At 42.3% G+C, this 25,839-nt stretch overlaps 1 protein-coding gene across 1 annotated transcript in view; it reads left to right on the top strand.

Moving 5' to 3' along the window:
- Positions 1–23,980, top strand: part of WDHD1 (WD repeat and HMG-box DNA binding protein 1) — a 45,653-nt gene extending 21,673 nt beyond the window's left edge. Inside the window, exons 13-26 of the mRNA XM_075282564.1 lie at positions 6,728–6,912; positions 7,262–7,503; positions 7,671–7,808; positions 10,066–10,222; positions 11,446–11,560; positions 11,821–11,952; positions 12,095–12,321; positions 16,721–16,866; positions 17,845–17,901; positions 18,710–18,753; positions 19,431–19,595; positions 21,197–21,318; positions 23,256–23,391; positions 23,675–23,980. Coding sequence (XP_075138665.1) covers positions 6,728–6,912; positions 7,262–7,503; positions 7,671–7,808; positions 10,066–10,222; positions 11,446–11,560; positions 11,821–11,952; positions 12,095–12,321; positions 16,721–16,866; positions 17,845–17,901; positions 18,710–18,753; positions 19,431–19,595; positions 21,197–21,318; positions 23,256–23,391; positions 23,675–23,869 — 2,061 coding nt within the window. The 3' untranslated portion in view covers positions 23,870–23,980. The remainder of the gene's footprint in view (positions 1–6,727; positions 6,913–7,261; positions 7,504–7,670; positions 7,809–10,065; positions 10,223–11,445; positions 11,561–11,820; positions 11,953–12,094; positions 12,322–16,720; positions 16,867–17,844; positions 17,902–18,709; positions 18,754–19,430; positions 19,596–21,196; positions 21,319–23,255; positions 23,392–23,674) is intronic.
- The last annotated feature ends 1,859 nt before the right edge of the window (positions 23,981–25,839 follow it).

The raw sequence follows: 25,839 nt of genomic DNA, 5'->3' as shown, positions 1-25,839 counted from the left end.
CTTGCCTTGATGGCAACTGTGTCTCATGATCCCCACTTAGGTCCAGACAAGTCGGTGGCGGGTCCAAAACCCCAAAATTGGAAGGAAATGGCAGATGCTGCAGTATTTCTAACACCTGTTCCTGGTGCTCGGGCCTGGTCTGTGTTGTACCCTGCACCCTGCTTAACGCATCTGCCATATCCGAAGTTGTGCTGAGCGCATGCTAATGTTTCGTGTCCAGTGCAATGGATGGGATGGGATTTCACATAAGTCTGCCACCCATGGCCACTCATGGTTGAGCAACTGAGGGAGTTGACTTTGACGAACCCGAGGGTTTTGGAGTTGGAACTACATCAAAGGTCTGTGCTGCTCACACACTCTGCTCAACACATGATATGTTTAGTGCCAGCAGTGTGGAGACGTCGCACAACAGCCGTTGTTCCAGCAGGTACAGGCGTTGTAGGAGTGCATAGAGGCTAGCAGCGGCAACTATACACTTTAAAAACTATCCGCACAAGCGCCACACTTTCACCAGTAGCTCAGGAACATTGGGGTACCTTTTTCAAAAGATTAGCAGCAATGAGTTAAAAACGTGGCCCAGGCATGGAATATGTTGCAGGCTGCCAAGCTACAGAGCCAATCCCAGGTTACGGCCATTATCACACATGACAACATGCCTGGGCCCAGGTGCAGTGGCAAAAACCACATTGCCGTCTCATCGAGGATGGCATGACTCACTTTGTAGGCAGTGTGCTGTCTGGCCCCCAAGCTGATGAGCTTCAGCACGGCCCGCTGACGTCTCCCCACACCAGTGTTGCAGCGTTTCCAGCTCGTAGCTGGGGTCAATTTAACAGCGGAGGAGGGTGGTGTTTCAGCCCTCCTCCCAGGAATGTTGTGTGGGGAGACAAGTCAGGCCACCACATTTTGCGACCCGGTCCACGCCTCAACTACATTCAACCACTGTGCCCAAATTGAAAGGTAGCGTCCCTGTCCGCATGCACTTGTCCATTCGTAACTGGTCACATGGAACTTTAGGGCTAAGCGCTGAATTTAGGGACCGCCTCATGTTTGGGGGAAAGTGCTGGTGTGGACGGCACAGTGCGGTGGCGCAGTAGACACTCTGCCCAAAAAGGGCAGAGTGTCCCCCAGCCGGGATTCCAACATCTCCTGGGCCAGATTTCTTGAGATGAGGCCGTTGAAGCCTTGGGCATGTGGGTGGGTTGCGCTCTACTTTAGCATGAAATGAAAGGCTTGGGAGATGGGGAGTTGCTGGGAAGAGGCGCATGATGGCGCGGGCAAAAGGAGAAATGGCAGGAAAAGGTGAAGATAAGGGTGAACTCCCCAAAGTGTCAGAGGCAGATGTGGAGGTGTCCTGGCTCCTGGTCTGGACTGCAGCGCCAGCCCTGTCAACAGTGGAAGAGGCAGTGGCCGCCAGGCCAAACGACGATTATCCTGCGCTTGCTCTCACCCACTGAGCCCAGGGCTTGCCTTCCAAATGATGGCACCCGCAAGAGGTGGTGAGATTCCTCTCCGCAGATCTCCAAACCATCTTGGACTTGCAAATTGCACTAAATTTGTCATGTAACTGACATGTATATGATGAGTCTATCCATTGTCTGTTCATTTTGGTGAAAGTTAGCCTGTCAGCTGACAGACAGCTGTGCTTGTCAGTGATGATGTCACCGGCTGCTTGTACCCCCAGTTTTTGCTGCTTAGCTTGCCTCCACATCCACACTGCTTTTGCCCCTACACATCACCCCTATCCATGCCTGTGCCTCTAGCCATAAGTCTGCCACCCATGGAAACTCATGGTGCAGAAAGTGAGGGAGCTGACTCTGAGGAACCCTTGGGTTTTGTAGCTGGTACTCCATCAAAGGTCTCTGCTGCTCACACACCCTGCTGAACATACGGTATCTAGGGTTAGAGCGTGTGGTGACCTCGCACAACAGTAGGTGCTTCAGGCAGATGTAGGCCTTGCTGGAGTGTATTGCGGCTAGCTCCAGGTACTGTAGACTTGGGAAAGTGGGTGTCCAAGTGCCGCACTTTCACCCTTAGCTCAGCTAATTTGGGGTATGTTTTTAAAAATCATTGCACCACTACATTGAACATGTGGGCCAGGCATGGAACGTGTTGGAGGCTGGCAAGCTCCAGAGCCCTCCAACAAGCTAAAAAACCTGGCCCCAGGGGCAGCGGGGATAAACAAATTGCCATCTCATCCAGGATGGCATCCCTGACCTCAGAGGCAGTGTGCTGTCCGTCTCCCAAGCTGATGAGCTTCAGCCCAGCCTGCTGACGTCTCCCCACACCAGTGTTGCAGCGTTTTCAGCTCGTAGCTGGGGTAAATCTAACAGCGGAGGAGGAGGAGGGTGGTGTTTCAGCCCTCCTCCCAGGAATGTTTTGTGGGGAAACAAGTCAGGAAAATTCTTGAAACGGGAGAGTTTTGCATCTTTGCCCTTGCTGCCTATGGACATCCCTTTGCCTCTAGCCACCATTTTCCCTGCTTTGCTTGCCTCCACATCCACACTGCTTTTGCCCCTAGACATCACCCCAGTCCATGCCTTAGCTTGTACCCCCAGTTTTTCCTGCTTAGCTTGCCTCCACATCCACACTGCTTTTGCCCCTAGACATCACCCCAGTCCATGCCTTAGCTTGTACCCCCAGTTTTTCCTGCTTAGCTTGCCTCCACATCCACACTGCTTTTGCCCCTAGACATCACCCCAGTCCATGCCTTAGCTTGTACCCCCAGTTTTTCCTGCTTAGCTTGCCTCCACATCCACACTGCTTTTGCCCCTAGACATCACCCCAGTCCATGCCTTAGCTTGTATCCCCAGTTTTTCCTGCTTAGCTTGCCTCCACATCCACACTGCTTTTGCCCCTAGACATCACCCCAGTCTATGCCTTAGCTTGTACCCCCAGTTTTTCCTGCTTAGCTTGCCTCCACATCCACACTGCTTTTGCCCCTAGACATCACCCCAGTCCATGCCTTAGCTTGTACCCCCAGTTTTTCCTGCTTAGCTTGCCTCCACATCCACACTGCTTTTGCCCCTAGACATCATCCCTATCCATGCCTCTTCCCCTAGCCATAACTCTGCCACCCCTGGAAACTCATGGTGCAGAAACTTTGGTTGCTGACTTTGAGGAACCCTTGGGTTTTGTAGATGGAACTCCATCAAAGGTCTGTGCAGCTCACACACCCTGCTCAAGATATGGTATTGTAGGGTTTCAGCGTGTGTGAATGACGGACAACAGCCTGTGTTTGGACAGATGTAGGCCTTGCTAGAGTGTTTTTAGGCTAGCAGCGACTCCTGTGCACTTGCAAAAGTGGGCGCACAAGCGCCGCATTTTCAACAGTAGCTTCGGTACATTTGGGTATGTTTTTAAAAAACTTTGCACCACTAGGTTAGACGTGGGCCAAACATGGAACGTGTTGGAGGCTGGCAAGCTCCAGAGCCGCTACCAGGTTCCAGCCATTATCACAGGCGTAAAAATGCCAGGCCCCAGGTGTAGCAGGGAAAAAAAAATGCCATCTCAGCCAGGATGGCATCCCTGACCTCGGAGGCACTGTGCTGTCTGTCCCCCAAGCTGATGAGCTTCAGCACCGCCTGCTGACGTCTCCCCACACCAGTGTTTTAGCGTTTGCCGCTAGTAGCTGTGGTGGAGGTTGCAGCGTCGTAGGGTTTCAGTCTACTCCTGCCATGAATTTTGGCCTGGGAGAGGAGATAGGCCACCCCAGTTTGCACCCGGGGAACAGACTCCACCACATTCACCCTGCCTGTCATTAAAGATAAGCACTGCAGCATCCCTGACCACAGGCGCTTGTCCAAGTGTCGGTGGTCAAGTGGACCTTGCAGCAAAGCGCGGAACTAAGGGCCCACCTGATGTTGAGTGACACGTGCTGGTGCAAGGCGGGGACGCCACACCGGGAGAAGTTGAGACGGCTAGGGACGGCATAGTGAGGTGCCACAGTTGCCATCAGGTCCGGGAAGGCGGGAGTTTCAACAAGCCGGAACGCCAACCTCTCCTGGGCCAGCAGTTTAGCGATGTTGGCGTTCTAGGCTTGCGTGGGTGGGTGGTTAGCAGTGTATTTCTGCCGGCGCTCCAATGTCTGAGAGATGGTGGGTTGTTGTAAAGAAGCGCCTGATGGTGCCTTTGATGGTGCAGGAGAAGGAGATAAGACAGAAACAGGGGAGGATGAGGGAGAAGTCAACAAAGTGGCGGAGGCAGATGAAGTGATGTCCTGGCTCGTCCTTTGGAGTGCATCGCCAGCACTGTGAGCAGAGGCAGTGGCATGAACGGCGGGCGACGTTTGTCCTGCCGTTGCTGCCTGCCACTGATTCCATTGCTTGGATTCCAAATGACGGTGCATTGAAGTGGTGGACAGGTTGCTCTTCTCAGGGCCCCTACTCGATTTCGAGAGGCAAATTGTGTAGACGACACTATATCTGTCCTCGGCGCATTCCTTGAAAAAACTCTACACCTTCAAGAAACGTGCCCTCGATGGGGGAGTTTTTCTGGGCTGGGTACAAAAGGGAACATCTTCGGACATTCCGGGTCTGGCCTGGCTTCGGCAAAGCAGCTGACCTCTGCCTCTGGACATGTCTCTGCCTCTAGCTACCCTTTTTGGTGCTGCACCTGCCTCAACATCCACACTACTTTCCCAGCTTGACATCTGCCTTGTCCAGGTGGGGTCGGTGTCCTCGTTGTCCACCACCTCCTCTTCCAACTCCTGTCTCGCCTCCTCCTCCTGCACAATGCGCATGTCAACTGGCTGCCCTGACAGCAACTGCGTCTCATCGTCGTCGATGAGGGTGGGTTGCTGGTCATCCGCCACCAAATCGACCGGAGATGGAAAGGAGGAGACTCTAGTGTTTGAGCATCTGGACACAGATACTCGTCTGTTAGGTCCGTGGAATCGCGAAATGGAGGGGCAGGTTGCGGTACAGTCAAAGGAAGGGAGAACAGCTCTGGGGAGCAGGGACAGTTGGGGTTATTGTTCTGGGAAGATTGGGAATTTTGGGTGGAAGGAGGACAAGACTGTTGGGTAAGAGGAGGTAGAGGCTGACTGGCTGGTGGACAATGTGCTTTAAGCGTTATCCGACAGCCATTGCAAGACCTGTTCCTGGTTCTCGGGCCTACTAATCTTTGTACCATTCAGCCTAGTTAATGTGGAACTTTTGTGCAAAGCGCAGAACTTAGGGCCCGCCTGATGTTAAGGGACACACGCTGGTACAAGGCTCAACTCACCCTAAGTGCCAAAAACACTGCTGGTGCAAGGCTCTACTCATGCCAAGGGCCTCAATCTCTGCTGGTAGCTCAGCTTAAGGTCATGTAACTTTGTTTGGAAGGGCTCATGTTAAGGGCTAGAAAAGTGAATTTTGGAAGGTCTTACCACATCACACACACACACACACACACACACACACACACACACACACACACACACACTCAAAATGACAGTTAAGGGTGAGGGCTTTTGGAATTCCCATTGCCTATTCCATTTGTGGTTGTCATGGGGAACGTGATTTAAAGGGGTGGTTGTTACTGTTTGTTGAGCTTAAATTGGGGTTTGTGTCCATCCATTTGGGGAGTAAAGAAGGTTTCCAGGTATTTTCCCACTTTGATAGAGGTTTTTTTGAATGTGGAAAGTGTGTAGTTGTTAGGCAGTGATGTTGGGGTAATAGAGGGTCTTTGGTGTGTTAGATGCCCTCAGACATGCTTCCCCTGCTGTCCCAGTGTCATTCCAGAGGTGTTGGCATCATTTCCTGGGGTGTCATAGTGGACTTGGTGACCCTCCAGACACGGATTTGGGTTTCCCCCTTAACGAGTATCTGTTCCCCATAGACTATAATGGGGTTCGAAACCCGTTCGAACACACGAACATTGAGCGGCTGTTCGAATCGAATTTCGAACCTCGAACATTTTAGTGTTCGCTCATCTCTATGTCCTACGTAAAAAATAATCAATAATATTCTAGACCATTGGATGCATTTCAACAGACTAAAAAGCAAAACAAATAACCGAGATGGACACCATACACTTATGTTGATGGAAGATTCCTTGTAACATGAGCTCCAAGGACATCAATGTACCTTTATGGCAATCCTTCTGTTAGCAGCATAGAAGACCCTGTATAGCACCGTAGAACTCTTACCCTTCACATACCCTGCACTTCCACCTAACATATAATATAATTCAGTGGTCTTCACATTTTAAAAGTGGGCATGTCCAGTCCAGATTTCATCATTGCATCGCAGTTTGGCATCCTCCAGAGTCCAACAAAGTTCCTCAATGTGATTATTGCCCTGTACTGTGGCATTGGTTCCATAAACGGACTTCTTACAAAGTGGGATAATTCATTTTCCCCACTGTGATATAGATATCACAGCATGATGATGTAGCTATATAGCTTCTTCATTTGAGCGCACTTTACAAGGGATTTTGCGTCAATTTAAATGTATAGGGTCCATCTCGGATTGTTTTTGTTTTTTGTTTTTGTTTTTTTTAGCCTGTTGGTATGTAGTCTATGATCTGTTAGATTATTGAATATATATATATATATATATATATATATATATATATATATATATTTATTTATTTTTTATTTTATATAATATATATATATATTTGTAATAATGAAAATTATATATTACACTATATATAGGGAATTATTCCTGCAGTGAGATTTTTTTTGTTTAAAAAGTAACTTGCATGTTGTTTTTGTCAACCCTTTGTTTTTTTTTTCCTTCAGATGTGGAATTCCATTGGAGTTATACGTTGCTACAATGATGAGCAAGACAATGCCATTGATGTAGAGTTTCATGACACATCCATACATCATGCAATTCACTTGACTAATACCCTCAATCATACTATAGCAGACATGTCTCAAGAAGCTGTGCTGCTAGCTTGTGAAGGCACTGAAGAACTGGCAAGGTGAGAGTTAATGTGGACAAATTCTTAGTAATAGATACTTTTTGATATGGGATTATTTTATTGTCTGCTACTAAGCTGTATACTTTTAATGTAGTTTCCCTTCTCCACATTGATTATACAGCAAGATCTATATGGTATAGTGAGTCAGAATCTTTTTTTTTTTTTACTATACATTAAACATGCTAAGTGACAGCACTGCTAGGAAAGCCCTGCGCTAGTTTGTGCATGCAACTAATCTGTATAAACAGTGGAGGCAATGTTGGACTATTCTAGTGATGTGCTACCAATGTCTGTGATGAGAAAACCCTCCACCTATATTTTATTTAATTTGTGTTCCTTTCTTAACTAGCAAACTTCAGTGTCTGCATTTTAGCTCATGGGACAACAGCAAAGAATGGATGGTGGACATGCCAAAAGGAGAGGACATCCAAGCAGTGTGCCTGGGCCAGGGATGGGTGGCCTGTGCTACGAATGCTTTATTAGTTCGCATCTTCACTGTAGGTGGCGTTCAGAAGGAGATCTTCAGCCTTCTTGGGCCAGTTGTCTGCATGGCAGGTCATGGAGAGCAACTTCTCATTGTTTATCACAGAGGTTGGTCTATTATCAATTTTTTTTACATGCTATTATTGCTTGTCTATTGTGAAGGCAATATGCCATATCTGTGATGGCTCACCTATGCTCTGCTGCCATTTACGCAATTGATACTTGTCTTAATCTATTCTAAAATGAAGTAAACCACCTGGTCTACTGTGTTACAGGTACTGGCTTTGATGGGGACCAGTGTCTTGGAGTACAACTTCTTGAGCTTGGTAAACAAAAGAGGCAGGTGTTGCATGGAAACCCGCTTCCACTGTCAAAGAAAAGTTTTCTGTCTTGGCTTGGATTCAGTGCTGAAGGTAACATCACGCTCAATTCAGAGCTTTGCATTTTTATTGCATGTCATTTATAAAGGGATTCTCTGCTGTAAGAGTAATGGGTAGCATTTCTAAGCACAGAGACAAAGATCTCCTTACAAAATTATCTATATTCTGTGTTTCGCTTCCTTGGTAATAATGATCACAGATGAATACTCATGGTAAAGTGCAGTTTTGCAGTTGGTCACAAGATGGCAGAAAGAAGCCCAGCTCAAAAAACATGTAGCATTTCTTGCTTTAGTTTTATTTTCTGTAATTATCATATGTAATTCATTAACAATTTGATCTAAAATTGCCAATGAATTTCCATGAAAAACCACAATAGTCCAATAATGACAACAGAAGATGCCATGAATTACTACTTTGTGGTTTTATATGTTCTCTTGTTACGCAAGTAGTGAGCAGCCACAATGACTATAATTGATAAGGGAGAGCATGGTGACATATTAGAGTAGTCATGCAGAAGAGGCTGTCTGGGACCATGAACAGTCTTTGTGTATTTTGCTGTCTGAGGTCCAGGTGAAAGCAGTCACGTAAGAAGGTGCTAATAACATATTAAAGATGAAATTTCATGTCCTCGGGCTTATGCAGTTTTATAAACCGCTAGAAAGCTGACAGTGTGCTTAATTCAATGCATTGTCGGCTTTCCCGTGATGTGCCCCGGGGCAAGAGATATCAGTGCCGTTACCGATCTTTGTCCAGTGTCAGATGGGCGTTCCTGACAGTCTAGCTGGGCTGTGAGGAATGCCCCTCCTGACAATACTCATTCATAACCCTGTACTGTGAAGGAGGGGCGTTCCTTGCTGCTCAGTGATGACGCTAAGCTGTGAGGAACACCCCCAGGTACTAATCTATGGACTTATATGGGCAGAGATCGTTGCCTTTATAACAGCACCCGGGGCATATAACAGGAAACCTGATAGTGCGCTGAATTCGGCGCACTGTTGGCTTTCTAGCGGTGTATGAAACCACATGTGCCCAAGGACATGAAAGGTCCTCTTTAAGGTACTGTGACCTCTGATAAATAACTCCCTTATATGTTTTTATTTTCAATCAGATAATTTTTATTAAAGTTTTTTTTTTTCTTTTAATATACATAAATACAGTATATAAGAAACAAAAACAACATCCCTCTCCTGACACAACAGAGCTGAACTATAGTGGCCTGTTTCCTACTGCCGTACAGTCGTCAATTTATTTCTTCTCCAGCATCCAATTGTTAAGCAAACAGAATATGTAGATTTCCTGCTGCTGTAGAGAGCGAAATATAGATTTGGGAGTATTTTTGAATCAAGCCGCATCACTCCACAATTACAGAGCAAGTAAACTGGGCACATTCAGGGCAGCAGATTACTTTACAGTTAACCTTATTAATATTAAGATTTCCACCATCTTTGTCCAGAAGGGATCAACACTAGTACATTCCCACATCATGTGCATCAATGTATTGTCTTTCCCTCCACATTTTGGGCAGTTAGCATTGTTTTGAAGCCCTGTTTTACACAGGAATACATGTTTTTGTACAATATGGATCACATATAACATTGACACCAGGCTTACCTCTCTCCTCTACACCTCTTTAAGGTGGGCATGATTCTTCTAGCCTGTTGCCCTAAATGTCAAGTAGAGGGTGCAGATTTCTGCCATTTCCTATCACTTTGCCCAAATCCCCTACCTTCCCTGTGGCTGCCTTTTTTAAAGAGGTCATGCAACTACTAAGCTTCCTGTTTGGGATCCCTGTATCATTGTCCCTAAAACTCAGTCTTTTTAGGCTGGGGGAGGGTCTCGACCCACCACCACCAATTTTTTTTTTTTGTTAGAGACCCTCTTTATGGCTCATAAGGCAATTATCCCGACCACACTGATAATATCCATGTGGATTAAACTAACCAGCTACATGCTTCCTTTTAAGAAAGTGGATTAACCGTAAATGCCCCGATTAAATTACACCATATATGGGCCCAGTGATGTGATTCACAACAGACATTGACCCAAACTTAGTCCTTCATTCTCCTCTCTTTCTCCTATCCCCCTGACATATTGCTGATTTCACTTGGTGGAATCCCTCTGGTACTATTTATATATGGCTTTTTCTCTTCTGCTCTGTGAGGATACATCTTCACCTTTAAAATATGCTAATGCCATAAAATCGATAGTTCCTGGAGTTACCACAAAGGATAGAAAGAAATTTGTGTGTTTGAATATGATGGATAACTTGTAACTTGTGGCCAATTTTCAGGGAGCCCCTGTTATGTAGATTCAGATGGTGTTGTGCGGCTGCTAAACAGATCCCTTGGACATACTTGGACCCCTGTGTGCAACACAAGGGAACACTGCAAAGGAAAATCAGATCATTATTGGGTGGTTGGTGTCCATGAGAATCCCCAACAGTTAAGGTAAGTTATACTTTATTATCCTATTTGCACTACTTTGTTGCTTTATTTGCAAAGTTATATACACGTGGACAAAATTGTTGGTACTCTTGGTTTAATGAAAGAAAAACCCACAATGGTCACAGAAATAAATTGAATCTGAGAAAAGTAATAATGAATAAAAATTCTATGAAAATGAACAAATGAAAGTCAGACATTGCTTTTCGCTTCAACAGAATTTAAAAAAAAAATAAAACTCATGAAACAGACCTGGACAGAAATGATGGCTCCGTTAACTTAATATTTTGTTGCACAACCTTTTGAGGCAATCATTGCAATGAAACGATTCCTGGAATCTCAACAGGTATTCTGGCCCACTCCTTATTAGCAAACTGCTCCAGTTGTCTTGGGTTTGAAGGGTACCTTTTCCAGATGGCATGTTTTAGCTTCTCCCAAAGATGCTCAATAGGATTTAGGTCAGGTCTCATAAAAGGCCACTTCAGAATAATCCTCTTAGCCATTCTTGGGTGTTTTTAGCTCTGTGTTTTGGGTTATTGTCCTGTTGCAAGACCCATCACCTGCGCCACAGACCAAGCTTTCTGACACTGGGCAGCACATTTCTCTCTAGAATCCCTTGATAGTCTTGAGATTTCATTGTACCCTGCACAGATTCAAGACACCCTTTGCCAGATGCAGAAAAGCATCCCCAGAACAGAACATAACAGAGCCTCCTCCATTTTTCAGAGTAGGAACAGTGTTCTTTTCAAGATATGCTTCATTTTTTCCGCCTGTGAACATAGAGTTGATGTGCCTTGCCAGAAAGTTAGATTTTTGTCTCATCTGTCCATAGGACATTCTGCCAGAAGCTTTTTGGCTTGTCAACATGTAGTTTGGTTATTATTACTTTTGTCAGATTTAAGTTATTTCTGTGACCATTTTTCAATTTAATGTGGGGTACCAAAATTTTTGTCCAAGTGTGTTTTTAAACCATTGATAAATAGTTAAATTATTTGTCTGTTTTGTTGGTCTGGATGTCAATCTTCTGGCTAGTGCAAGGGTCTGGAATGGAGATCCAGCTCCATATGCCCTGTATGAATAACCCCTTCTACAGTACGTTGAAGGAGCTGACTTGCAATTCACATTTCAGACACTAAATGGGATAGGTTGATACTGAGGTAAACATTACCAGATCTTCTCTTGGCTAGCAACTATTGACATATTGAAATATTTTTCTTTCCCAATCGAAGGTGTATTCCTTGTAAAGGTTCAAGATTTCCACCAACACTTCCACGTCCTGCGATGGCTATTTTGCCCTTCAAACTTCCATATTGTCAGATTTCTACAGAGAAAGGACAGATGGAGGTAAAAAAAATAATACTGATATTTCATGCCTAGGTTCTACAAGATAATGAGGTACACAGGTCTATGGGGTGCAGCTTGATTATAAAGCTATTAATGTCAAGCAGATAAGGAAAGGCTTTTTTCTTCTCTCTTTTTTTCTTATTCTAATTGTGGTGCTTACAAGAAATTATAGTCCCAGTTACATGTTGTACATTTCGTCTGGCATAAGACTTTATCAAGTTGACTTGCACTATGCTAATGTACTATTTTCCCTTTCATAGGAACAATATTGGAGGTCTCATGTCTTCACCCATCATATTGATTATTTAGCTAAGAATGGTTATGAATGTGATGAAAATTTCAAAACAGAGTCTGAAAAGGAACAGCAGGAATTGTTAATGAAGATGTTTGCTGTGAGTATATAGAATGTGTTGACATAATATATACACATATATAGCTTATAGATTTAGTCAGATACCCACATCTATGATGCAAGCATATAAAATGTGTGTGTATGCATTGTTTTTTTTTGTTTTCTTTTTTGTACTTGCGCAGTTGTCATGCAAACTGGAGCGTGAGTTTCGCTGCATGGAGCTGGCTGAGCTTATGACTCAGAATGTGATGAACCTGGCTATTAAGTATGCCTCGCGCTCCAAGAGACTAATTCTGGCCCAGCGGCTTGGTGAAATGGCTCTAGAGAAAGCGGCAGAATTGGCATCCGCTCAACAGCAGCAAGAAGAGGAAGAAGAAGAAGATGATTTCCGTAGCAGGCTAAATGCTGGGTAAATATAGCCAGGTCTACAAACAACGTACCAGTAATAGAACCTTGTAATCAAAGCTTAAAGAGATTTTTTTTTTTTTTAACATTAAAAGTTTTATTGAAATATTTGGTATAATACAAACAGGTCAAACAAGAGTTCAACAATAAAGGGTGTGGGGGGAGGGAATGCCAGGGGATGGAGGGTAAGTAGGGAGAACAAGAAATGGCAGGTAGGGAGTAACATAAGGGAAGGGGGGAAACAATAGCTCTGTCACAGCAGTCAGATACTTAATTCAAGAGCAAAAACAATAATAAACATACCTAATGGCATATTGGAAAGGAAATAGAAATAGTAGAAATATAATAGTAGAAATCAAGAGGACATGGAGGGGAAGGCAGACTGAAATTTAGTGGAGTGGTACAAATGGTTTCACAGGAGCCACGTTTGCTGATGGGCTCTATCATCATGGTTCAGCTCTGTGAGTGAATTTTCCATGCTGCGTATGCTTAAGACCAGGAGGCCAAGACCGTAGAGAGGGGGGCGTCAGGGATTTCCACAATCGCCGCTACTAATAGGAAACCTAAAAGCTTGTGGTTTTGTTTCTTAAACTTACATGGGAAGATAGAGGGGAGCAGGGTTATCCATCCAAAGCAATGCCAGTGACTGTCTGAATAATATGACAGACATCTGACCAAAAGGGGTGCAGTAGTGTACATCCCCACCAGACATGTGCCATTGTGCCCTGGTCGACATTACATCTCCAGCGTCGGTCTGAAGTGGCGGGGTACATCTCTTGAAGGACAGAGGGTACTCTGTACCATCTAGAGAGGATCTTATAGTTTGTCTCATGTGCTTTGCAAGGTATCGAAAACTTGTGACACGCTTGAAAAGTTCAGGAAAACGGGTCTGGAGGAAACGAGAACCCCAATTCCCTCTCCCAGCCATTCGTGAATGCTGGTAGACTGTTGGCAGAATCCTCCAAGAGCATGCCATAGATAAGCGAGACAGTATGAGTTGGAGTATTGGATGAGAGGGCAAAAATTTTCAAAAGGCATTAATGCCCTATGAAGGTTATGAGACGTCTTAAGAGTGTATAGAAATGGGAAAGATGGGCATACTACCAGTGAGAGGCAATGGAGTCAGGGTTCGGTGGGTTGTAGCGAGTAGCTAAGAGCGAAGAAGGAGGGAGGGGGCCATCATAACCCGATTGAACCTAAGGTTGGGTTGACCCACAGAATGGAAGAACGAGGACTGAATTGCCGCAGGTAATTCTGGGTTGCCTAGAGCTTAGAAGGTGCGGAGTGATGCCAGTCAAGAATGCAAGGTATGACTGCTGCCTGGAAGTATCTAGAGCAATCTGGGAATACCAAACCCCCTCCTCGTTTAGGCCTGACAAGAGTTCTTTTCGCAATTTGCGGCTGCTTCGGTGCCAAGATAATCTTAGTTAAGGTTTTCCGGACTGCAGTAAGGAAATCCTTATTGTGCACAGGTTATCAGACAGGGACAACACATGTTTGAGAAGATAACTCAGCCATAATAAGGATATCATGGCTAGGCAGATCATAGACAGTTCATGCATTTGTGGTTGTATCAACTGGTAACCGATCAAGACTAAAAGATTGTTACCACTGAGTTGGTTAGAGAAAAACTTTAAAACTCTGCTAAATTTTTAATAATTTTTATTTCCAAAAATATTTTGTCTGCAAATGTAAACCTGGTAATGTTCCTAGGGAAAACACCTTCAAACATTAGTTGTGGCATACTTGACTTTTTTCAATGGTTTTCAGTCACATTTATTGTGTAATATCACATTGCATCGTGTTATGAGATTGACATTGATAACCCATCCAGAACACCCCTATAAGGGCATATATATAGCCTGTAACGCTCAATGCAAACCGTTAAATATGGTCCAGATAATACAGACCATATGTTGCCTGCATTTCCGGGACTGATTGTGGTCCGAAGACCAGGAATCCTTGCATTGTTCTGATCTATGATGCTGCCTGCCCAAATCTTTACTGTTGAAGGTATAGATGCTGGAGACAGGGACTCCTAGCATTATGGATCACTGTGATGTAAGAAGTCCCACTCTCCTGTCTGTATGTGCCAGGACTTCAGCCCACCTATGCATTGTGATGAAAATATAAGACATGTTTCTCTTATGACATTTTCTTTTGTTGCTCATTTATGTGGTTAGCTGCGTTTTTACTACATTATAAGGGTTGTCATTCAGTACTCCCAAAGTCTGGAATGTTATGGCGGTCGTAGTTAAATGGCAATGGAAAAATGTTTGTCTGCTGTTCAGTATCATGGATCCTAAATCAATACTGTAAAATTGTCCATGATACCCTGCCCCATATTAATGGATAGTGTGGGCTCCTCTTGTTAATCTCTTGGTTTTATGAAGTGTTCTTCAGAAAGACGGAGCTCTGGTTGATAAGATTAGGCTATTAGATTAACTCCTCTTAAGAAGAGCTCTTAAATCTACAAGCAAGAAAAGTATATTGCTACACTTAAGATTGCATGCAAACGTCATGGTCCTGCTTTCAGGGGATTGAGGATTAGTAATAATCTGTACTCATGTCACCGCTGACCATTTAACCGATCCCTAGTCAAAGCAAAGGTCTCTTTATCCTTTGAAATCCATAACTCTTGTCATGTATTGCCTAGGTAATTTTATTTTGTGATATGGTCCAATGGAATAGATTTGCCCTGATCATCTCATCAATATGTTAAACATGTCTATCCTTCCAGTCCTAGTCCCCAGCAGCCTCTCATTCCTGATTCATAGCATAGCCCCATCTCATTCCTAGACCCCAGCATGGCTCCCTTCTCCATTTTCCTCCTTCATTGTTAACCCCTTCCCGTCGACGGCATTTTTTTGATTTTCATTTTTTACTCACACCCCCCCCCCCCTTTCAAACTCCATAACTTTTTTATTTCTCCGCTCTCAGAGCCATATGAGGTCTTAATGTTTGCAGGACAAATTTTTCTTCATGTTGCTGTCATTAATTATTCTGTACAATGTACTGGGAAGCTGAAAAAAAATTCAGAATGGGGTGGATTTGAAGAAAAAGTGCATTTGTGCGATTTTCTTATGGGCTTCATTTTTACGGTGTTCACTGTGTAGCCAAAATGACATGTCAAATGTATTCTATGTTTTGGTATGATTCCGAGGATACCTAATTTATATGGTTTTATTTACATTTTAACCCCTTAACAAAAATCCAAAACTGTGCCAAAAATGTTTCTTCTAAAAGACGCCATATTCCGACACCCATAACTTTTGTATACTTCCGTTTAGGGGGTTGCATAGTGCGTCTTTTTTGCGGGACCAGGTGTACTTTTTAGTTATACCATTTTGGGTAATTGCTATTGCTTTGATCACTTTTTATTAAAATTTTTATCAGAGGCAAACAGTAGAAAAATGTTGGTTTTGGCACTTTTGACTTTTTTTTCCCCCCGCTACGGTGTTTACCATACAGGAAAAATATCGTGGGCATTAGCGCTGGGTGTCTACTGTACAAAACTGTAGACACCCAGCAGCTATGGCAGCCGCCTGGCTCCTGGGCAGTGGTCATAGTTAAACACCCGGCATCTGCCGTAATAGTACGGCAGATGTTGAGAAGGGGTTAATCTTGATGCTTACATGCTGACATTTTCATAGGCCAAAATTGGAACTTTTAGAGTCCAGTTCCAGAGATTGTCTGTTGTCATGTACGCTCAGCACCCCTGTTGCAGTGTATAGTATGTTCTCTGCTTCAGTGTGATGCTGGTGACTTCTCCCATGATGTCTCTTGCTTTTGCTAGCTTCAGTCCATTGATCCTACACAGCACAGAGCTGTGTCCATATTGGTCACACAGTGTATGTAAGTCCAATCTGTGGTAACTATAAAGGGGATTCCACTGAAAAATTGGCTCAAAACAGTGGTGTTTGGTTGAAAAAGGGGGGTGGTCTTCTTATAGAGAGGCAGAATCCAAACAGTATTATGGGAGAAAAACCTTTCACTGATAAAATTGGTCTCTAAGGAAGAGGGGACTTCTCAAAGGGGTGATATTCAAGAGTGGTTTCATGTTATATACAGTATTTTAGAGAAAAAAAACATTCTTCTCCTATGATCCTCTCCTCTCTCCTGCCTGCTATACTGCTGAGTCTTCACTGAATGCAGGTTAGAGTTCACACACAGATCTTGTTACATAGAAGTCTATGTGGAGATGGAGGAGCCGCCCAGTGAGTGAGCGCAGACAAATTTCTAGCCATTTTATAGCCGTATCATAATAAGTTATAGCTATGGCAAAAGAATACTGCAGTAGTTGACTCCCTTTAGTGTTATGTTGCACTACTGTCTGTCATAACAATTAGATATAATGCATTTATTGTATTATGTTCAATCATATGATGTGTTCATTGATACAGATACAGCAGGACTGCCACAGAATGGGAAAGGCCAAGCTCAAAACCAGTGCGACATGAACAGGAAGTGGAAGCGGATTGTGAAGATGAGGATGAGGAAACAGAGGAAGTTCATCAACCTGAGACACCCAGCCTAAATAGAAAGACTGGTATGAATCTGGAAATTGGGCTAGCAGTGCATTTGGCTTGTTTTGCATATATATAAGCTCATAAAAGATTTCAACTGTGCGACTTTTTTAAGGGCCTTGTTTTTATGGTGTTTAACCTGTATTCTATGTTTCGGTACGATTCTGGGGGTACCAAATTTATGTACTTATATTTACATTTTAACTCCTTACAAGTCTAAGAACGGAAGGGGGGGGGGGCATTCCTCACAGTTTAGTGTCATGGCTGGGTAATAAGGAACGCTCCCTCTGACAGCACAGGGCTATGGATGAGTACAATCAGGAGCGGTGTTCCTCACAGCCCAGCTAGACTGTCAGGAACGTCCCTCTGACATTCGGTTGATATTGTTGCCGTTATAACGACATCAATATCTCCAGTTCCAGGGCACATAATGAGAAAGCCAACAGTGCGCTGAATTCATTCCAACAGGACGCCATGGGTGGACAGGAGGAAATATGTATGGACACTTTAAAGGGGTTGCACCATGAACAAGAATTCATAGGATAGGAGGATAAGTGTCTAATTGTTGGTTTGACTGCTATGCTCCTCACTGATCACGAGAATAGTGGTCCTCAGTCCATATACTTGAATGGAGCGCCACACATGTATGCTGCCACCTCATTCAATTTTGTATGAGTGTCAGAGATAGCTAAGCTCTTTACCTTACTTAATTTTTTGCAGATAGAGGATACGTCTTGTTCTTGGTACAACCCCTTAAAGGCTAGCCCTAAATGCTGACTTGTAGTTGGATAACATAAGAGTTATTTCCCATGCAATCCTAATATATATTGTATACATAAAAAAATAAAATATATTTTTTATATACAAAATATTTTATTTCATAGTTACCGGTACTCTAATTTCTTAGTTTAGTCATTGAGCATGTTTTATGTTTATTGTACCTGTTGTTCACATTTCTTTTCGTCCCATTAAATTGTCAAATATATCGGTCCTTTTTACAGCAACAAATCCTTTCAGCAAAAATATCACTTCACCAGAGCATCCTACCTCAAAAGCTGGTAAGAAACCTTAATGTGTGTTCTCCCGTTTTTAGGATAGGAGCCACACAGATCACCCTTGTACAGTACTTCTAAATGATATAAGGGCGAGTAACATGATAGAGTTGCAGCGTGTAAGGCACTAGTGGAATCACTAGCAACCTACCCACTCATATACAGTAATACTGTAGTGAATGGGATCTAAGCAAATGCCATCCATAAACTGCTGACAAAACCTATAGTGCAAAGTGTCTTGAACTGAGGATTTGTAACCCAGAGCAGGTTAATTTCTTTCTGCAGCTTCGGTGTAGTTTTAATCCAATGCAAAGATAGAGAAACAGCCAAGTTACGGGAGTAAAACTTTTCTGCTTACCCAAAACATGTGGCTGAAGCCTCAGGATGGAATCGCACATACAGTTCTTGATGCAGCCAAAGCCAGAAGTGAATCTAGAAGGCAGTAGTAGAATACATAGTTTCTTTTTATTTCTAATACTCTTTGAATCCCATCTGTCATAGGGTTAAAAAAAAGTATCAAAAACTGTGTTTGTGATTCCATCCTTTTTGAGCTTTTCTGCTGACTATCTTGCCATCATTTAAAAGTGCTGTATGAGGGTATTCAGTGGAGGACTGACCTTGAGACCCCTTCCCATTCTGAGAATAGGGGATCTGGGTCTTAATTTTTATCTGCATATCAGCAGTTAATAAAATAAGTGATGGACAAGGAAAAAGTGCCGTCTACCTCCAAATGATCTAATTCACACGCCATAACTGTTGGTGGGCAGTCAATTTCTAATGCAAATTATATTAATTTTCTCTTCTCTTTGTGAAGGTACAATTGTATCCAGCAACCAAGGCAGAGTTAACCCTTTTAAGGTATGGTCTTGTTTATACTGGAAACATGACAAAATCCTATAACTTTTATCACCCATTTGTAAACTAGTGAAAAATTGTGTGCTCAAATTTAGGGAATATCCTGACACTCCAGATTTGTTGAAAAAACTGTCTCTTTCATCTCCGTGCATTAATAACTCCATTCACATGTATGGAATGGATCATGGGATTTTTAATTAATTAATTAATTTATTTATTTATTTTTATTTCTAAGTCATATCTGGACAGAACTACATTTGGATGGCTTTTCCCCCCTTCTATATACATTACAGCACTAACCCAAAAGTACATATTCCAGGGTGAGAGGTGGTCTTGTAGAATAGAGAAGATGACAGAGTTTGGATATTATGAACTTTAGATCCTGGATTTGTGTACCAGGGAATAATGCCTCATGTTATTAGCCTAGATAATGTCAGAGGAAGGATGAGTCATGCTATCATGGTAAAGAAATCTCATATTGAAGCTTCTAAACACGTCAGTGATCTTGTCAGTACAGCACATAAAATAGCTTATGCCTTGTTTGTTTTCATGTTTTGTATGATTTTTTTTTTTCAGGACAATTTTTTTTCTCCTGTAGTTATGCTAAAAGTTATGAAACTTGCAGAGCTTTCAGAATATCAATGTGGGATTCTTTGACATGGTTTGTTCTTTATTAAAAGTTATCAGCAAGTCAGAAGAGTCCAGCCCTGGCAGGCAGTTCATCCCGAATTTTAGATAACATGAGTAAATTAACAAAGAAAACGTCCACTACTGGAAACCATTCTGCAAGCAAGTCTGATTCCCTGGTCATAAAGCCACTTGCTCCAAGGGCAAAGCCAAAGCAGGTAACGTACACTTCAGTATTAATCTGATCTCCAGGTTCTCAGTCCAGGAAATCAATAGGTGGCAGAGTGGTCTTATATACCTACATCAGTAGAATACAGAGTATTGGACACACATACTTTAATTCATATGGATTCTCCCCCACCACCACCATTCCCGTCTTCATTTGTAATATACAGTATACATATACATATTCCCGTCTTCATTTGTAATATACAGTGTGTGTGTGTGTATATATATATATATGTATATATATATATATATATATATATATATATATATATATATATATATATATATATATATATATATATATATATAGTGACCTGGCAACATTATTGCAGTTCAGCGCCCATTGATGTCAGTGGGCACTGAGATGCAGTAATGCCATCTGGCCACTATACAGTGTGCAGAAAGATCTGCTTTCCACCTCGTACACTGTATAGCGCGGAGATCAGATACAGATCTAAACAACTGGCCGTGCAGAGCTGGATGCAGCTCTGCTGATAACATATTTATGGCCTATCCGAGGAACACTATATAGTTTTGGGATCAGATGCAGTTTGTATAAGCTGTATAAAAAAAACAAAAAAAAAACACCCTCTACCACGTTTAAGGTGGTATACCCTGTCTACATGATCGATTTGATATCCCTATCTGTAACAAGAAAAAGGGACCTCTGAGTCCTGTGTATGAATGGATCGGTAGTGCTCATGCAAAGCCACTGTTCCATTTTTCCATATAATAAAATCTAAATTTTTTTCAAGCCTATTGGTGATTCTCAATTTTAATTAAGCAATTAATTGTTGATCATATTTTGCAGTGGCAAGAGAAAGCTTGCATGCAATATACCAGAGTCCAGGGCAGGGCTGACATTGATTTCACTAATTAATTCAATTAATTGCACAGCCCTAGTATATACGATGATAGATTTGGGAGCCTGTCTTATCAGTTCCTCTATTTATTCATAAATTCCAGGAATATTAAGCAACTGCTTTTTACCATTTTTGTTCTTAGAGTGGTATAGCCCTACAATCATTGACTTAAGTACAAACTAGATCCCCCAATTTCTTTACACATTTCCAGTAGTAATAGCGGAGAAAGAACAATATGGTTGTGCAGATGTACTATTGTGGCTATGACTTGAACCCTGGTGTAAAATGTGGAAAATCCTGAAGCATTTGGTTTGAGATCAAAATTTTCTGACCTGCTCGACAAGTGCGCAAGGCATTGGGGAACGCATGACAAAATTGCACCAAAATTTGGTCTAAAATTCTGGCTTAAAGTAAGGTGACTATAAGGTGGGATAAATTTAGACTAAACTAACTAAAGATGTGTCAGATTTTAACATCTAGCATCAGTCACTATGGTAAATCTGATGAATTTCCAGACACTGATAGTAAATGTGAGCAGTTTTGTTAGAAAAGATGATCAGAACTTCATGAAATATTCAAGTATTTACTAAAATGGACATATCAGATGGGCTTCCAGATCCTCTTTAAGTGAACAAGTTATGCCTATTTTACATTACTATTAGATATAGTGCACTAGTCAGAAAAGCACAATAGACTGAAACAAGTCTTTTCTTTTTTTTATATTTTAGGGTCAAGCTGTATTATTTCAGAATATCCAACCTAAATCCACTGCAAAGAAACCGCAAGAAAAACAAAATCCACAATCACAGCCTATCCCGAGCTCTGCTCCAGAGAAAGCTGAGCCTAAAAAGTGAGTTTCACTAAAAAGTCTGTATGTACCAAATCACTACGGATGGGAAGGAAGGAAGCGCAGTTTTATTTATTATTCATTTTGTATGTAAAATAACATACTAAACAGGGAGGGAATTAAATATATGCCGACAAGGTGGATTCTAATGACTAATTCTCATTTTCTTAGTGTTTTGTTTCTGTTTATTTGCTTCATATTACCTATTTCATCCCTTTGACCTCTATTCCTCTTCTTTTTTTATACATTTATAATATTGGATGGTTTATCTTCTTCATTACACATATGTACAACAGCAAGTGATGTGGCTTGCCTTTGAACAATTATTTGGATGCAGTAGGGAATGAATCCTGCTTTCCTATTGGATAGACAACACCCCCAGAGGGACCCTCCTCATGACCTTTGTCTCACTTAGAGGGTTTGTTTTTCATGTGCAGTGTCTGAATTTGCTAAAGCGTATGTACATACAATATGTAGTATTCTTCATTGTAAATAATTATGAGCAACTTACTCCTTAAAAAATAATAGTAAAGCTGGTATACTTCCTTACAGAGTCCTCATATCCTCTGCCTGTGAGGGTTATTGAGCTCCTGCGTGGTTGGGATCTTCACTCTTCCTGAATCTACTTAAAATACATCTGCCTTAAACTTCAGACTTTTGCTTCTGTTCACAAACAGGGCAATTGTATTCACTTTAATGAGGAGCAGATTTTTGGCTTTGCATTACACACATGTAATAAATATATATAATGAGAACAGTCTGCAGATTCACATTATAATAGTGACAAACAGAAACATCAAAGTCAGAGGAGGAATCTTTTTGCTATGTTGCATGCAGGAATGTTGAGTACAGGTTTTGCATTAATGTCAAGTCATTGATCTGTAATAGGCTGGCCAAATCTGTCAACTTAATATATGTATATATATATATATATATATATATATATATATATATATATACCGCCTGGGACTGCGACATTGGAACTGCGCCCCTGTGCATGTCCTCAGGTGCAAGCCTGGCAGCCGAGGTTCCCCTTCCGTGCTTCTGCCGGGGATTCCCCTCCCGCGCTTCTGTCGGGGATTCCCCTCAGCGCTTCTGACGGCGGCCAGCTGCAGTTCCCCTTCAGGTCCGGCGGCTGAGGTCCTCCTTCAGGTCCTCCCTCAGCACTTCGGCCGGCGGCAGCGGATGTCCCTTGGCGCTTCTGCGGCTGAGGTTCTCCTTCACGTCCGCCCTTGAGAGAGTGGTCGCGCCCGCTCCCTCCAGGGTCATGGCGGCGCTTGCCGCTTTCCAGCAGGGGTTCCCTTCGTCCTGGGAAGCACCTGTCCCTTTACACAAAGACAAGGTGGCGAATGTGTCCGCCGAGGGCATTAGAATGCTATGGATGTTGGGAAGGGGTTAAAGCACACGGACCCCATTATAATGTATGGGGCCCGTGTGCTTGCCGCGCACTGCCCGCACGATTCATTCTAATAATACCCAGGTACAATGGTCTATTGAAAAAAAAAAAAAAAAAGGGGTGGGGGGGCTATTGATGACCTATCCTAAAGATAGGCCTTCAGTATAAATCAGTGGTGGGTCTAACTCTCCTATCATCCCCACCATCAGCTGATAGAAAGAGCTGTGGCATCTATGCCAGTGATGGAACATGGTACATAATGTAGGGGTTGTGCCTGACAGAGCAGCTTAGTCTCATTCACTTGAATGGGACTTGGCTGCACAAATGTGATGATGAAATAAGAATGCTCCTTACATAAGCTGATTGGTAAAAGTGACTGGTCCATGTTGATCTGACATTGATATGCTTTTCTAAGTATACCCTTTTATATCATTTTTGTTTTTTACAGCAATATTATATTACAGTTGCTTCTAGTACAAAGTGAATGCACTTCAGGTTTGTGTTAGAAATACAATGTTGCTCATGATCTTATATTTCTTTGCAGATCTAAAACTGGCTTCCAGCTATGGTTGGATGAAAACCGTCAAAGTATCTTGTCTGAGAACCCTGAACTTGATGAGTCTGAAATTATTAAGGAGGGCATGAGCCGTTTCAGGGCACTAAGTAATGAAGAGAGGATGGTAAGTAAAATGCATCTTAGGTTCATGATGATAAAGCTTGCAGCCAGGACTACACATTGCTTTACCATGAAGGATAAGCAGCGGCTCTAATGTTTTGCATGGTGGGTGGATTTTTTTTTTGTGTTGGTGCTAAAGTTGCTGCACTCAGGTTTTCAGTGCCACATGACAGCAGCTTTTTCTCTAGACTTGACAAATACTAATGGAGCCCCTACAGGAACAGCAGACATGTCTAATTATACAGGCCGATAATCCCTGAACTTCCTATATCATTCTCTATCATTAGACGTGGACAGAAAAGGCTAAAGGAGACGATTCTGCCGATCTGAAGAAGAGGAAACGTGAAGAGCAAGAAAATCGTGAATCTCAGGAGGGTACAGATGAAGACACACAGGATCAAACTGGCACAGCGAAAAAACATAAACCTTTAGGCCAGTCCACAAATAATAGGCTTTCAGCATTTGCATTTAAGAAAGACTGAGCAACCTTCTCCAAGTCAGTTCTGTGAATTTTGTCCAAGGAGGAAATAACTGGTGGTCCTTCCATTGTTTTATTGGTGCTGCATGACCTTCTGATCCATTTACACTCTACGACTGGTCCTGTCATAGACTTATATATATATATGGACAATGTGTGCGGCTGAAATCTTCCTGTATTAGTGGTAGAGATGATGTTTTCCTTCTCTCTAGCCTAAAGGGGACATTTAATGGGAAGACACCAAGCACTAGAATGTGAAGAGTTCATTACAATTGAAATAAGACTCCTCTTTTTCCCATTGGAAGGGTGAACCCAAGTGAGCATGCCGGGTTGTGGTTCTGACCACGAGAGTAGATTGTGGGCTAAACTCCTCCTTCCTTTTTGTACGTGTGTGGATGAGAATGTATACAGTACAGTTTTCACGTACTCGCATGTGTTCCTCGTTCACAGGTGTGGTATAGGCATCAGTAAACCAGTGTCATTCTCATCTTCTCTAAAGGACTGAATTAGAATAAATATAGGGTTTTCTGCAAGGAGAGCAGAACCTGCCCGTAGCAAAGAACGTCTGGTTGGTATTCACCATGCCTTTAACCATTGTGGCTAGAGTGTTTTTCTGCATTTGCATTGCAGACATTGAATGGTTCCAACTTCCAATGTGTGGCCCCAGTCTGGAACACATATTCTTTTATCAGCTGTACTTTTGACAGAATGCTACTTTTTCTACGATGTTAAGTTTTATGTAAACCAGTTTGTCTTTGTACATTTATTTCATACTTCACCATATCAATTTGTTGTAAATAAAGATTCATACAGTTTCCATTCACATGGCTGCTGTATTTTTATATACATTCTTTTTCAAAGCTTTCAATCCAAATAGATAGAAGCTTGATACATATAAAATGATCCTGTGTTCCATTCTGTATTGTAATTCAGAGCTGCTCTCACTATTTTGCTGGTGCAGTCACTATGTACATTACATTACTTGTACTATTCCTGAGTTACAGAATGTAGGCATCAGTGTTTGATCCTAAACACAGGTTAGGGCTGGGCGATTATGACCGAAATCAGAATTGCGATTATTTGGGTATCATCTTACTTCAGTTACAATAAATGGCAATTATTTAGGCCACGTCCCTTAAAAAAATTGCTACTTCACTTCTTTCCATCCACTCCTGATTTTGGCTGCAAATTGCTAACAAAATATGCAATATGTAACTAAGACTTTAGAGTTGCGTTCACCATTTACTAATCCCCAGCTAGAACATTGCTTAGAGAATTTTCACATATTGCGTTTACATGGATTGAGGTAGTGCGTCACCATGTGGTTGTGGATAAACACCATAAACCTAAGAATTCAGAAGCCAGAATTGATATTTTCTGTTCATCTTTCCTCTAAAAAAAAAAAAAAAAAAGTAATAAAAATTGATGAGAAAACCATATGCTCCCACAAAATCTAAGGTTTCGTAAAGCTATGTGATAAATAGGATGTAAAAAGTTATGAATACGGAGTAGGATAAAATGTTAGATAATTCAAAGGTTAAAATCTACATAAGGGCCCCTTCACACGGAGTTTATGCTCCGTGTATTCTGTACATTTTACATGTGTAAAAATACACGTGTAAAATGTAGTTAGCCATTGAGTTCAATGGCATGTTCGTATAACGCGCGTCTTTTTGCGGCGCGCAAAGAGACGTGCGTTATACGAAAAAGCCATTGAACTCAATGGCTAACTACATTTTACATGTGTATTTTTACACGTGTAAAATGTACAGAATACACGGAGCGTAAACTCCATGTGAAGGGGCTCTAAGTTATGTGGCAGCAAGAATTACTTGAGCCATAACTTAAAAATCTGTAGTAATAAAAAAGGAAAATTACATTTTTGGGAGGGTTTCTGCAATTTTAGCGCGACTATTAGGGTGCATTCACACTGAGTAAACGCTAGCTTATTTTGTAGAGTAAAATTACACTTGT

This window comes from Leptodactylus fuscus, chromosome 7, assembly GCF_031893055.1.
Source record: "Leptodactylus fuscus isolate aLepFus1 chromosome 7, aLepFus1.hap2, whole genome shotgun sequence".
NCBI classification, from domain to species: domain Eukaryota; kingdom Metazoa; phylum Chordata; class Amphibia; order Anura; family Leptodactylidae; genus Leptodactylus; species Leptodactylus fuscus.
The sequence above is the reverse complement of the archived record's forward strand: the minus strand, read 5'-3'. Positions and strand labels throughout refer to the sequence as shown.